Source organism: Procambarus clarkii, chromosome 27 (assembly GCF_040958095.1).
Source record: "Procambarus clarkii isolate CNS0578487 chromosome 27, FALCON_Pclarkii_2.0, whole genome shotgun sequence".
Taxonomy (NCBI): domain Eukaryota; kingdom Metazoa; phylum Arthropoda; class Malacostraca; order Decapoda; family Cambaridae; genus Procambarus; species Procambarus clarkii.
Window position 1 is genome coordinate 2320313 of NC_091176.1, and position 15920 is coordinate 2336232.

The 15920-nt window shown below is 46.7% G+C and overlaps 1 protein-coding gene across 1 annotated transcript in view; it reads right to left on the bottom strand.

Annotated features, from left to right (window-relative positions):
- Positions 1-7834: 7834 nt before the first annotated feature.
- The window catches only part of LOC123762717 (low-density lipoprotein receptor), a 37897-nt gene continuing 29811 nt past the window's right edge, over positions 7835-15920 (bottom strand). The window contains exons 6-7 of the mRNA XM_045749427.2: positions 9650-9757; positions 7835-8323 (exon numbers count right to left, since the gene is read on the bottom strand). Of these exons, the coding sequence (XP_045605383.1) occupies positions 8211-8323; positions 9650-9757 (221 nt within the window). The 3' untranslated portion in view covers positions 7835-8210. The remainder of the gene's footprint in view (positions 8324-9649; positions 9758-15920) is intronic.

A 15920-nucleotide genomic window follows, 5' to 3' on the forward strand; every position in this document is an offset into this window, starting at 1 on the left:
AGTAATTCCATCTATCATCATACTATCATGCAAGAGGAGCCACACATCTATGGTTCATCCAATAAAATCGGCAGACTTCTGGATGTTACTACTGCTCGGCTTAGACTCGGTTACAAGTATCTCTGGGAATTCTCATTATCTGCTGATGTAGACCTGACCAAATGTAAACTGTGTCAACAAAATTATTCGCACACACTCCATCACTATGTGATGGAGTGCGAAAAGATACGTGAATTCAGAGACAATTCTATAACAAATGGTCCAGCAATGTGTAAATATTTCATTCAAAATGATCTGATATCAGAAATTTTAGTCAAATATCCCCAGTTTGCTAACTGTAGGTAGTAAAGGCAGAAAGAGCTCGGCAGAAAACTACCCTCCGATCAGCTTGACATCACACATCTACAAGCTCACGGAGAGAATTCTAAGGGAGGGAATCATACAATATCTCAGAGAACAATCGTGTAAAATCAACCCAACATGGGTTTGTTAAAAATAGATCTTGTCCTACTAACCTGCTCATTTCTGGAAACGATAACCGACTATTCAGACAAAGGACTTCTGGTAGATGTAGCTTATATGGACTTTGCTAAAGCTTTTGACAAGGTACCACATGAGAGACTGGCAAGGAAAGTACAGGCACATTGGAATAAATGGGAGAATACTGGAATGGATAAAACAATGGTTAAAACATAGAAGACAAAGGGTCGTGCTAAATGGGAATGAATCTGACTGGGCAAATGTGCTAAGTGAGGTGCCACAGGGGTCCATTTTGGGGCCAACCCATACACATCATGTCATACACATTAGTGATATAGATAAGAATATTACAAACAACATCATCAAATTTGCAGATGACACTTAGATCTATGGTAAAGTGGGACATGGAAGTGATACTGAGACCTTACAAAGAGATTTACATGAACTCCACAAATGGTCAGATGACTGACAAATGCTTTTTAATGTCGATAAATGCAAGACCTCGTATGTGTGACATAACAATCCAAGTCACAACTACCAAATTAACAGCACTACCTTACAACAGATAGATGAAGAAAATGACCTCGGAGTCAGAATCCATCATTCAATAAAAGTTGCACAACAAGAGTAAAAAAAAAAGGCAGTAAAAAAGCGAACCAAACCCCGGGAACATCAAGCGTACCTTTATCTTCACGGTAAAGAAAGTAGTCGTTTAATTGTACAAGTCTCTGGTGCGCCCCCACCTGGAGTATCCAGGTATGGAGACCTCATCTCCAGAGCATCTTCAGACTGATGCTCTGGAGAAAGTGCAACACCAGGCAACAAAAATCATACTAGAGCTTAGTCATCTCATGTATCAGGAACGGTTGAGGGCCACAGGGCTAACAACACTACAAACCAGACATGACAGGGTGGATCTCACTGAAACCTTTAAAATACTGAAAAATTTGGAGAATGTTGATCCGGACAATTTCTTCAAAAGGTCAGATGTAACACGAACAAATCAATTCAAGGTTTTGAATTGGAATTGGAATTTTTGAACGAAGAGCAACGGGTTCAAGCACAACAAGCCACAATGTAGGACTGAGAGCAGGAGAGGCTTTTTCACCCATAGGGTTGTAAATCCATGGAACTGCCTACCCGCCGAAGCCGTAAACACCAAAACTCTGCTGGGTTTTAAAATATAGCTGGAAAAAATCATCAGGGCAAATGAGGGAGGGGGACCTATGACAAGCCGCGGGCTTCCTGTTCTCGTCGAGGCCACTAGTATTAGTGGCCATCAGGTAAATTAAGGTAACTACTGATTGTAGCTTATCTACAACTTTCCCCTGGATGAGGGGGGGGGCAGGATAAACATATCAATTGTGACACTAGCTCTCTTCACATATGTCAGTTGCTTGATTTAGAAACTGTACTTGTCGGTGAGATTGTCAACATGAAGGCCTATAAATTACCTGAAGGAAGGCGGGAAGGAAGACTATTGAGGGCAACCAGGAAAACAGTAGTGCTCAGGACACTACCTTGGGGAACACCTTCATATTGTTGAAGGTCTTCCCGAAGGTGTTCTGAACACCTCTGTCTTCCTGGTTGCCCTCAAGGGTCTTCCTTCGTCGGAGAAAGTGCTATCGAGTCTCACTTTAAGTGAACAGCTAGAGAGGAAGCATTTAAGGAAGAGTGGGAGATTGCCACGAAGACAACACGAGTGTAGTTGAGACAAAATATTGTATCTCCTTGTGGTGTCGTAAGCCTTTTTCCAAGTACAAAAGAACTGTAACAACGGAGGTCTTCGCAGCAAAGGCGGTACGAATATAGCCTTCTATGTCAACTAAAACATCAGCTGTGATGTGATATTTGTGAAAGCCAAAGTGAGAAGGGAGAGGTGGCAATAGCGTTCTAAGGACCTCATCAGAAGTACACTGACCATATGTTCGAAAAGTTTGCTAATGCAACTCATAAGGGTAATGGGGAAGAAACCCTAAGGGAAAGTTCCCTGAGTATCCAATTTCCGAATAGGAAGAACAACCATCACCTCAAGGCAGTCCGCTAGGACTGGCTCCTCCTCCCAAATATGGTTATAAATATTCAGAAAGCCCTGACAGGTGCAATTAAGCAGCTGGCGAGTCATCTTAATTTTTTTTGTTTTTTTTTTGAGATATATACAAGAGTTGTTACATTCTTGTAGAGCCACTAGTACGCGTAGCGTTTCGGGCAGGTCCCTGGAATACGATCCCCGCCGCGAAGAATCGTTGTTACAACCAAGTACACATTTTACTGTTGAGTTAAACAGAGGCTACAGTTAAGGATTTGCGCCAAGTAAATCCTCCCCGGCCAGGATACGAACCCATGACAAAGCGCTCGTGGAACGCCAGGCGAGTGTTTTACCACTACACCACGAAGACTTCTTCACCCACCGCTGTAAAACAGCAGACGGTCAGGGAAGACTGTAGTTTTGACAGAGAGAAGGGATCGTTACAGGGGCGCTGTAGACGGGCGCGAAAGTCTAAGGGACGAGATTCAATAAGGGGCTTACGAACAAGCAAATTAGGAGGAAGATGAGAACCGGAGCTAGGAGTCGAAAAGTGTGAACCCAGCTCATTTGTGGCCGATACCGGGTCTGCTACTACAGAACCACGAAGGTGAAATATCTGGAGTAAACTTACCGCTAACTTGCGGATTTTCTTCGAGATCTGAGGGAGAGGGGGTGGGGGTTTCAGCTGTAAGGGCGGAGAGATAGAATTTCCAACTATCACGCTTAGCCGCATGGATGGCCCTACGGACCACTGCACTCGCCTCTCCGAAACATAATAAAAGCATCAGGCGTCGGTGTTTCTCCAGGCTGCACGCTTACAGCAGACAGCCCGAGCAGTCTGGATTCCACCAGAGAACGCACTTCCGCGTGCCCCGGGAGGTAGAGCGAGGAATAGAGCGGAGGGCAGCGTCTAATATGGTGTCATGAAAAAGGAGGAGGGCTCGAGGAAGAAGTAGATCAGATCAGGTCGGAAAGAGTAGCGTGGAGGTTGAATCGATTCCCGTCAGCCTTATCAAAGTGCCACCGAGGGAAGGAGAGAGGGAGGGTGGAAAGAAAAGGATACGATGATGGGGAAATGGTCACTTATGGAGGCCATCAAGAACCCTCCAAGTGAGCTCTAAATAAATACAAGAAGGACAGAGAGAAAGATCAAGACAGGAAAGGGTGTGAGTGTGCGAGTCAACACGAGTGGGCTCACCAGTATTCAGAAGAGACAGAATAAGAGAGGACAAATGGTTCGAGACGGCGGCCTCGGGTGTTTGTCAGATCATCATCCTAGAGGGTATGTCGACAGTTAACATCGTCCAAAAGGAGCACAGGTTCTGGTAAGGAGTCCAAAAGGTGTATAAGATCAGGGAGAGAAAGCGGGACATTTGGGGGGGGGGGGGGAGATAAATGGAACAGACCGTATACCATTTACTCACAAAGACACAGGCGGCAGAGGAATGAATGCGCGACTGAAAAAGTAGGGGGACAAAGGGAATAACAATACAGACCAAGAGAATAGTAAAGTTTCAAAACCTTGAGGGGAAGAGACAAAGGAATAACTGTGGAAGTGACCAGGACGAGCGCCAAGCATCGGGAGACATACACAAAGCAGCGAAAACCGTAAGATTCCGTCTCCCAAAAAGAATACCAATGATGCCAATATTAGTCTGCTTGACATAATCAACATAGCTCCTACACAAGTAAGTAATTATCAAAAGAAGGCACCAAACCGGGAAGGCTATGTAGCACCATCAAACACGCAAAATAATCAGAGGGCGCTAAATATCACCAAGGATGCCAATACGAGAACAAAAACGCATAAGGCGAACGATATCAAAAGTATCCGAGTCACCAAGAATTCTATCGAGGGACAGGTGACCGCGAGGGGCGGTCGGAAAGCAAGACACACGCTCGTCCTGGAAGTCAGGACATTCAAGAAGGACATGCACGACCGTAAGAGGGACAATGCAACTAGGACAATAAGGAGCAGGGCGGCACTCCATCAAGTGACCATGGGTTAAGCGAGTATGGCCAATACGCAACCTCGCCAGAGCCGTTTCCCACCGCCGGTTACGGTGGAAGGAGGACGGCCACGAGGAAACACAACATTTAAGAGTACGTAGCTTGTTACCAGTAACAGACAACCAAGAAGCCTGCCAACGGGTAAGGACTGAGGAATGGATAACCGGGTAAAAGTCGGAATACGGAATGCCTTTACGAGAGATGGGACAAGAGCGGACAGCTTCCTTAGCGGCAGCATCCGCACGCTCATTTAAAGACACACCAATATGGCTGGGAACCCAACAAAACTCAACCGACTTAAATTTACTGTGAACGAGAAACAGCCAATGCTGGATCTCGACAACTACTGGATGAACCGGATTAAAGGACCCGAGAGCCATGAGGGCACTACGAGAGTCAACAACAACCACAAAGGAAGACTGACAACGAGAAAGCAGGAGACGAAGAGCACAGAAAATAGCATAAAGTTCCGCTGTAAAGATGCTAGTCTCCGGAGGCAAGCGACACATATAAGTGCGATCAGGAAAAACAACAGAGTAGCCAACACCGTCCGCTGACTTAGACCCATCGGTGAAGACAGAAACGGAGCGGGAGTGAGAAGAAAAGTGCTCGAGGAAAAGGCGTTTTAGAACCATAGGAGGGGTAAAAGCTTTAGTGATACGGGTCAAGGAAGTACAAAACCGCGGAAGAGGGACCCTCCACGGGGGCAAAGAAGGAACACGAGGAGAAACATCAGAAATACGAACGGAGAGAGAATCCTGTAGGCGAGATAACCGGACAGAAAGAGGGAGGTGGTGAAGAGGAACAGGAACCGCAGGAGGGGTAAAAGTTAAAGCACGACAGAGGCGAGAGGAAGGATGTTGCAAGGACCGCGCAAGATAGCGAAGACAGTAGCGATCACGGCGGTCCTGGAGAGACAGGAAGCCAGTGTCAACATACAAGCTAAGGATGGGAGTCGAACGAAAGGCACCAGAACTGAGGCGCAACCCAGTATGGTGCAAAGCATCAAGACGGCGAAGAGTAGAAGGAGAAGCAGACGAGTAAGCAGGGCAACCATAATCGAGCTTAGACAGGACGAGAGAGGAATGTAAAGCAAGGAGAGTGCGCCTATCTGCCCCCAAAGAAGTATGGGACAAGACCCGAAGGAGGGTAAGGGCCTTAGAGCACTCAACACGGAGGTAAGAGATATGGGGAGACCAAGACAAACGAGTGTCAAGGAATAACCCCAAAAGCTTCGCGGAATCTTTGTATTCAAGGGGACGACCATAAAGTGACAAAGAGGGACGAAGAACAACCCGTTTCCGCGTAAAAGTCATGGCACAAGTCTTAGAAGTAGAGAACTTGAAGCCATGACCTGTGGCCCAAGACGACACGGCATCAAATGCAAGTTGAAGCCGGCGTTGAAGGAGAGGCGAATCATCACCCTGACAACAAAGGGTAAGATCATCGACATAGAGAGCGGAGAAGACACCAGAAGGAAGAGAGGAAAGAAGACCATTGAGGGCAACCAGAAAAAGAGTAGTGCTCAGAACACTACCCTGGGGCACACCTTCGTATTGCTGAAAAGAGGGAGAGAGAGCGGTACCAAGGCGCACCCGAAAGGAACGACGAGAGAGGAAGCTGCGGAGAAAGAGAGGGAGATGACCACGAAGGCCAAAAGAATGAAGTTGAGATAGGATATGATAACGCCAAGTAGTGTCGTAAGCCTTTTCTAGGTCAAAAAGGACGGCAACAACGGAGGTCTTCGCAGCAAAAGCAGTACGAATATAGACCTCCAAGTTCACCAGGACATCTGTCGTGCTGCGGCACTTGCGGAAACCAAATTGAGAAGGGGAGAGGAGGTGATGGTGTTCCAGGAACCACATTAGACGAACGTTAACCATACGTTCAAAGAGTTTGCAGACACAACTTGTGAGAGCAATAGGGCGAAAGTCCTTAGGGGAAGTACCCAGAGACCCCGGTTTGCGAACAGGGAGGACAACGGCATCGAGCCAGTCCTCAGGGACTGACGACGACTCCCAGATCCGATTATACAAACTCAGTAAATACTGAGACGTGCTCGGAGGGAGATGGCGAAGCATCTCATAATGAATACCATCGGAGCCCGCCGCCGTAGAACCGCAGAGGGCCAGGGCAGAACGAAGTTCAGAGAGAGAGAAGGGATCATTATAGGGAAGCTGAAGATGAGTGCAGAAATCTAAAGGACGAGACTCAAGGACAGGTTTACGAAGAAGGAAAGATTGGGGAAGATGAAGATCAGAGCTAACAGAAGAAAAGTGAGAACCCAGTTCGGAAGCGACCTGCAACGGGTCCGCCACAAGAGTATCACGGAGGTGAAGGACCGGTGAAACATCGGGAACGAACGTACCCGCTAGCTCCTACACAAAAATGAGTTTCCAATTGGCCTCTTCATTGCCACGAGAAAGTTTTTTTTGATACTGTTAACCATAACTATCTCATACTTAATCATCATCATTATCGAATCCGAAACCTTGCTCTGAACTACATTCTATCCTATCTTAGTGACAGACACCAATATGTAGCCATCAATGACATAACCTCCCCCACTCTATCATTACCAGTAGGAGTGCTACAGGGCAGCATCTTAGGACCTCTTCTATTTTTTTGTATACATCAATGATTTGCCATGTATTCTTTCACTTACATTCTTGTACAGCCACCAGCACGCATAACATTTCGGGCAAATCCTTAATTCGTAATTTTCCCCGGAATACGACACGCCAAATCGTTTAACAACCAGGTACCCATTCACTGCTGGGTGAACAGAGGCTACAGTTAAGGATTGGCGCGTAGTCAATCCTCCACGGCCAGGACACGAACCCAGGCCAAATCGGCTGCGAAGCGCCGGTTGAGTGTTTTACCACTGCGCCACGGGGACCTATACTATTTGCTGACGTTATTACCTTCATCTACTCAGACCACAGCCCACACACACACACTAAATAGTATACAATTTGGCTGCCTGTCCCCAGACACAATGAAGTATTATTATTATTATTATTATTATTATTATTATTATTATTATTATTATGACCCTCAATGTAGTGTTACAAATATCAACTCTTAATTACAAGCCTCAGTTCATATTCACAACCCTCCACTCATAGTTACAAACTACCATTCACTGTTACAATAGCGTCACTCAGTGTCACTAGAACAACTCACAACTGCACATTTTCTTGTAAAATTGCCCAATACGTATTTTCAAAGTTTCTTCAAATTCAATCTAATCATCGCTATAATGTACCAGTATCTATACTAAAATATATTTAACTAAATTTTAAACTCAAGACAATTTGATGTTATATATATTTAAGAAAAATCATAAACACATACATGCTCTACTGAGAAAGGAATTTATAGAAAATGAATACACAGTAATAATTATTACTAATGTGGGACTCGGGTAAATTGAAGCAAGATATAACTAATATAGTTTATATATCCAAGACTCCTGGTGGTTGTTGTTTTTGTTAAAGTTTCGCTACCTGAAACAAAAGTTCCAAGTAGCACGGGCTATGGTGAGCCCGTATATATAATTTTGTTTAACTCCTGGTCTTCCACTGAGCCAACCAGGACAGTCAGTGACCTTCGCGCCATGCAGACTCCAGAGTGGCGTCGAGGCGCCGTCGTAAAGATGGCGGAGGTGAAGGCACTGGTGTCAGTAGAGTTACTTCCTGCGGAAAGTGTCCAGCTTGCGGAGCTTGTTCTGGCGGTGGGGTCTGCGGCGGCGGGGCCTGCGGGGCCTGCGGGGCCTGGCCGCAGGCGGGACTACCATCACTCCTGCCCGGAAACTCGTTGTCAATGTCTCTAACATGGATGCGGATGGCATTATTGAAAGAAAGATGTGGTTACTTGCTTACCTAGATGTATTGTGGGTAGTTACATAGATTTATAGTCAAGAACATACAACACTTTCAACTGAAACAAAAATAGATCACATTAACGTGGTGTACGGTGAGAAAGTGAGCAGGACCCGTAGTTCCTGTTCACTTTCTCGTCGATATAACACTTTAATGTGATTTATTTGTGCATATTGATGAGAAGCGTTGGAGGTGGAACTCCTGGACCACAGCCAGAGTGCAGGGGAGGCAATGTGAAATCTCCATTGAGCTTTAGTGGAAGCCTCAGGACCCCTAGAGGATTCAGTTGAATCCCAGGTTGGATTGCTTTTACCATGTCATAGTGTAGTGGTCTAGGGCGTGTGCTTGGTTGTACCCAGTGTGCAGGTTTGAATCCTCCTCATGGCTCCTATACTGATTTTGTTCTTCCAACTTAAAGATACATAGGCACAAGAAATACAAAGACTACTGACATTATAAACAAGTATCGTATTGTTATCAACGGACACCAAGGAATATTTTGCTCTGCCCAACTACAAACATCTGGAGGAATATTTAACAACGTTAAGTTCATAACCTACACAGTTTACAACCTACGTTCTTAATTACCTACTAAGTTCACAACCTACACAGTTCTCGAGGACCAGGTAAATGTACAGATGTAACTGTTCCCGTTGTGGGTGACAGGAAGTCTGTACTGTGGCTTATTGATGCTTCTGCCTCTCCCTTGACCATGCACCTACTGATCTCCCACAGGATGCAACCCACATTAGTTCCCTAACTCACTATAGTGCATATTTGACTGCTAGGTGGAGGAAACTTGTACAACCTTTTCTCTCCTGGCCGGGGATTAAACTCGGGGTCCCTCGATTGTGAGCTGAGGACGTAGACTACTGCTGTCCTCATAATATCAGTCATACTGACGACCCTAGAGTAACTAGACCTCTCAACACCTACCAAGTACCACCACTGACGACCCAAGAGTTACTAGACCTCTCAACACCCACTAAGTACCACCACTGACGACCCAAGACTAACTAGACCTCTCAACACCCACTTAGTACAACCACTGACGACCCAAGAGTTACCAGACCTCTCAACACCCATTAAGTACCACCACTGACGACCCAAGAGTTACTAGACCTCTCAACACCCACTAAGTACCACCACTGACGACCCAAGAATAACTAGACCTCTCAACGCACTGAATATCGACCACTGACGCTGCAATAATTACTACTCCTCTTAACTCCCACTAAGTACTGACCACAGTCGGCCTCGTCGCTGCCACCAAAGCAGTCCACGAAGCCGTCGCAGTGGAACTCTATGGGGATGCAGTCGCCGTCACTACAGTGGAAGTCGGTGGGGCCGCAGTCTGTAGGCAGAGAGGTACACTTTTGTGAATATTTGTGTGGCTTCCCATCGTTAGGTACGCGCGGCTGCCTGTTAGCTTAGGTTCCTCTACCTAGGCCACCGACTGACCTTACCAGGATGTAACCCACAACAGTCGCCTAGTTCCTCGGTATCTTTATTTACTGATATGTGAACAGGAACATTAGATGTAAATAAACGCGCCCAAACCTCTCTGTCCTGCCGGGGACTCAAACCTGGGACTTTATAATTATTTTTGTTGTCACTAGTGTGTGAATATTTCTAGATGATACAATGTCGAGCCTTCAACGCTGATGACAAAATATTGCATATTTTGGTGATCAAGTGAAACATTTTTGCAAAGCAATAAACACGCATTAGGGTTTCTGGCAAGTCTTAAAGCTAACAAAATACACTACACTGAAAGTAAGTAAGTAATTATCAAAAGAAGGCACCAAACCGGGAAGGCTATGTAGCACCATCAAATACGCAAAATAATCAGAGGGCGCTAAATATCACCAAGGATGCCAATACGAGAACAAAAACGCATAAGGCGAACGATATTAGAAACCAATAGAAATTTGCTAATAGAAACCATATAGAAACCAACCAAAAAAATAGAAACCAATTCTATTTGCTGACGACACAACCTTCATTTACTCCAGTCCTGATCCCCTTGCTCTAAATGCCACAGTAAATACTGAGCTAAATAAAGTCCATCTGTGGCTAACTGCCAACAAACTCACCCTTAACATTGACAAAACCTTTTATATTCTGTTTGGCAATAAATCCTCTAATCAAATAAATCTCAAAATAAACAATACCCAAATTTGTAACAAATTAGATGGCAAATTCCTTGGCATTCTCATTGACCACAAGCTTAATTTCCAGGGACACATTCTAAACATATCAAAAAAAGTTTCAAAAACTGTGGGCATTCTTTCTAAGATCAGATATTATGTACCACGCCCTGCCCTGGTGACTCTCTATTACTCCCTTATCTATCCATATCTCAACTATGGTATTTGTGCTTGGGGCTCTACTACCCAAAATCACTTACGTCCTCTAATTACTCAACACAAAGCTGCTATTAGGACAATATCCAATTCTGGCCCCAGACATCACTCGGTACCCCTACTTAAATCTCTGAATATGTTAGACATTAAGTCACTGCACATTCTCTCATGTGTATTATACATATATAAAACGCTAAACTATAATGCCAATCCTGATCTCAAAAGCTTCATAGAAGGTTGTATCAGAACCCATGAGCATCACACCAGAAATAAATACAGTTTTGATATTCCTAGAGTACGACTTAATCAAACTACAAATGCTCTACAAATCAAGGGGCCCAGAATGTGGAATGACCTTCAAAACCATGTTAAAGACTGTACCTCTCTCAACCAGTTTAAGTTAAAAGCGAAGCTATACCTAATAAATTCCCTGTAACCTACCTTACCCTTCTATTGTCAACCAATGTCTGTTTTTTTCTTTAAAGAGCGCTGTTTGTCGACATAATTGTATTTGTGCTGCTTTTTCATCTATGTTTTCATTTCTTGTTTTCATTCTACTCATTATGCTCAATTAGTATTAAGCTTGTCATTTAAGTTTATCATGCCCGAAACGCTTTGCGTAATAGTGGCTTTAGGCATTGTATGTACTAGCTATACCTATAAGTTAAACAATCCTTGTAAATATTACACTAAATAAAATTGTATTGTATTGTATTGTATTGTATATCAAAAGTATCCGAGTCACCAAGAATTCTATCGAGGGACAGGTGACCGCGAGGGGCAGTCGGAAAGCAAGACACACGCTCGTCCTGGAAGTCAGGACATTCAAGAAGGACATGCACGACCGTAAGAGGGACAATGCAACTAGGACAATAAGGGGCAGGGCGGCGCTCCATCAAGTGACCATGGGTTAAGCGGATATGGCCAATACGCAACCTCACCAGAGCTGTTTCCCACCTCCGGTTACGGTGGAAGGAGGATGGCCACGAGGAAACACAACATTTAAGAGTACGTAGCTTGTTACCAGTAACAGACAACCAAGAAGCCTGCCAACGGGTAAGGACTGAGGAATGGATAACCGGGTAAAAGTCGGAATACGGAATGCCTTTATGAGAGATGGGACAAGAGTGGACAGCTTCCTTGGCGGCAGCATCCGCACGCTCATTTAAACACACACCAATATGGCTGGGAACCCAACAAAACTCAACCGACTTAAATTTACTGTGAACGAGAAACATCCAATGCTGGATCTCGACAACTACTGGTTGAACCGGATTAAAGGACCCGAGAGCCATGAGGGCACTACGAGAGTCAACAACAACTGCAAAGGAAGACTGACAACGAGAAAGCAGGAGACGAAGAGCATAGAGAATAGCATAAAGTTCCGCTGTAAAGATGCTAGTCTCCGGAGGCAAGCGACACATATAAGTGCGATCAGGAAAAACAACAGAGTAGCCAACACCGTCCGCTGACTTAGACCCATCGGCGAAGACAGAAACGGAGCGGGAGTGAGAAGAAAAGTGCTCGAGGAAAAGGCGTTTTAGAACCGTAGGAGGGGTAAAAGCTTTAGTGATACGGGTCAAGGATGTACAAAACCGCAGAAGAGGGACCCTCCAAGGGGGCAAAGAAGGAACAACACGAGGAGAAACATCAGAAACACGAACGGAAAGAGAATCCTGTAGGCGAGATAACCGGACAGAAAGAGGGAGGTGGTGAAGAGGAACAGGAACCGCAGGAGTGGTAAAAGTTAAAGCACGACAGAGGCGAGAGGAAGGATGTTGCAAGGACCGTGCAAGATAGCAAAGACAGTAGCGATCACGGCGGTCCTGGAGAGACAGGAAGCCAGTGTCAACATACAAGCTAAGGATGGGAGTCGAACGAAAGGCACCAGAACTGAGGCGCAACCCAGTATGGTGCAAAGCATCAAGACGGCGAAGAGTAGAAGGAGAAGCAAACGAGTAAGCAGGGCAACCATAATCGAGCTTAGACAGGACGAGAGAGGAATGTAAAGCAAGGAGAGTGCGCCTATCTGCCCCCCAAGAAGTATGGGACAAGACCCGAAGGAGGGTAAGGGCCTTAGAGCACTCAACACGGAGGTAAGAGATATGGGGAGACCAAGACAAACGAGTGTCAAGGAATAACCAAAAAAACTTCGCGGAATCTTTGTATTCAAGGGGACGACCATAAAGTGACAAAGAGGGACGAAGAACAACCCGTTTCCGCGTAAAAGTCATGGCACAAGTCTTAGAAGTAGAGAACTTGAAGCCATGATCTGTGGCCCAAAACGACACGGCATCAATTGCAAGTTGAAGCCGGCGTTGAAGGAGAGGCGAATCATCACCCTGACAACAAAGGGTAAGATCATCGACATAGAGAGCGGAGAAGACACCAGAAGGAAGAGAGGAAAGAAGACCATTGAGGGCAACAAGAAAAAGAGTAGTGCTCAGAACACTACCCTGGGGCACACCTTCGTATTGCTGAAAAGAGGGAGAGAGAGCGGTACCAAGGCGCACCCGAAAGGAACGACGAGAGACGAAGCTGCGGAGAAAGAGAGGGAGATGACCACGAAGGCCAAAAGAATGAAGTTGAGATAGGATATGATAACGCCAAGTGGTGTCGTAAGCCTTTTCCAGGTCAAAAAGGACGGCAACAACGGAGGTCTTCGCAGCAAAAGCAGTACGAATATAGACCTCCAAGTTCACCAGGACATCTGTCGTGCTGCGGCACTTGCGGAAACCAAATTGAGAAGGGGAGAGGAGGTGATGGTGTTCCAGGAACCACATCAGACGAACGTTAACCATACGTTCAAAGAGTTTGCAGACACAACTTGTGAGAGCAATAGGGCGAAAGTCCTTAGGGGAAGTACCCAGAGACCCCGTTTTGCGAACAGGGAGGACAACGGCATCGAGCCAGTCCTCAGGGACTGACGACGACTCCCAGATCCGATTATACAGACTCAGTAAATACTGAGACGTGCTCGGAGGGAGATGGCGAAGCATCTCATAATGAATACCATCGGAGCCCGCCGCCGTAGAACCGCAGAGGGCCAGGGCAGAACGAAGTTCAGAGAGAGAGAAGGGATCATTATAGGGAAGCTGAAGATGAGTGCAGAAATCTAAAGGACGAGACTCAAGGACAGGTTTACGAAGAAGGAAAGATTGGGGAAGATGAAGACCGGAGCTAACAGAAGAAAAGTGGGAACCCAGTTCGGAAGAGACCTGCAACGGGTCCGCCACAAGAGTATCATGGAGGTGAAGGCGAAGGACCGGTGAAACATCGGGAACGAACTTACCCGCTATCTTGCAGATACGCTTCCAGATCTGGGCCAGAGGGGTTTCGGACGTAATTGTTGAGACATAAGATGACATAGATGCCCAACATTCACGTTTAGCAGTACGGATGGCCCTACGGGCCACCGCACTCGCTTTCCGAAAGAAAAGAAAAGAATCGGTCGTCTACCTACGGCGGTGCCTCTTCCAGGCTGCACGCTTACAGCGGACAGCCCGAGCACAGTCCGCATTCCACCAGGGAACGCACTTCCGCGGACCCCGAGAGGAAGAGCGAGGAACAGAGCGGAGGGCAGCGTTGAAGACAGTGTCATGAAAAAGGAGGAGAGCGCGAGAGAGAGGCAGAAGGGAGAGGTCAGAGAGAGCAGCACTGAGGGTAAATAGGGTCCAGTCTGCCTTAGCAAACTGCCACCTAGGGAAAGAGAGGGAAGGGCGAAAAGAGAAAAAGGAAACAAGGATGGGGAAATGATCACTTCCATGGAGGTCATCAAGAACCTGCCATGTGAAATCTAAGTAAAGAGAAGAAGAGCAGAGAGAAAGATCAAGACAAGAAAGGGTGCGAGTCCGAGAGTCCAAATGAGTGGGCTCACCAGAATTCAGAAGAGACAGGGAAGAAGAGAGGAGAAACGGCTCAAGGAGGCGACCCCGGGTATTCGTCAGAACGTCACCCCAAAGGGAATGACGACAATTGAAGTCACCCAGCAGGAGCACAGGCTCCGGCAAGGAGTCTAGGAGGTGTTTCAAATCAGGAAGAGAGAGCGGGACACTCGGGGGGAGATAAATGGAACAAACTGTGTACCATTTCCCCACAAAGATACGAGCAGCAGAACAATGGAGAGGCGAAGGAAAAAGTAAAGGAACAAAGGGAACATCAGCACGAATCAAGAGAGCAGAAGAATTAGAAGCCCCAGCAATGGCTGGGGGGGGGGGGGGAGAGAAAGGAATAGCCACGAAAACGACCAGGACGAGCACCAAGCATTGGCTCCTGGAGAGACAGACACAAAGGGGCGAAAACCGCGAAACCAGAAGTTGGAGTTCGAGGAAATTGGCGTAATAACCTCGAACGTTCCATTGAAGAATGGACAACGACGAGAAGAGAAAGGACAAAAACAGAGAACAAGGAAGAAACCAAGGCGAAAGAGCAACAGAGCACGTTAAAGAATATCAGGGTCGGGATCAGGGTCAGCAAAGTCAGGGTTAGGGGGCATGGGTAAACTGAGCAAAGACGGAGGGAAGGAAACGGAAGAACAGATCAGAGGTGGGCGGGCGGGGTCCGGAGGAGGAGGAGGAGGAGGAAGAGGAGGAGACAACGGAGAGGAGCAGTCAAGGACAGCAGCAGGAAGAGGGGGAGTAGAAAGAGGGGAGCGCACCCCAGCAAGAGCAGCAACCGAAAGGGAAGCAGGGGCCAAAGAAACCTCCATAGCAGGAACAGGGGGTGCAATCACTGAAACGGGAGGGGAAGGAGCAACAGAACCAGACGTAGGAGCTGAGGAAGAAAGCGAAGCCTTCTTACCCGCCGGGGAAGAGGAAGGAGAGGAGCCAGGCTTACGCTTCTGACTTAAAGAGACCGGTGTCCCAGCAACTACGTACCGGGCAACGGATTCCAGTGTCTCAACAGGAGAAGCCGAACGAGAGCACACGGCCGCTAGGAGAGCGATGGACATCCGCCCGCACCGACAGGCGGTGGGGAGAGCCGATAGCTGGAGGAAGAGGATGGGAAGGAGGATCGGAGGGGGACGAGGAAGAAGACACAGGAGACACGACAGACCGGGCAGAAGGAAGGGGAACCCCGGACAGAGGACCAGGAGGAGGAACCTTCGGGAGAGAACCCAAAGGAACAGAGGAGGGGGCAGTGGGCGCATCA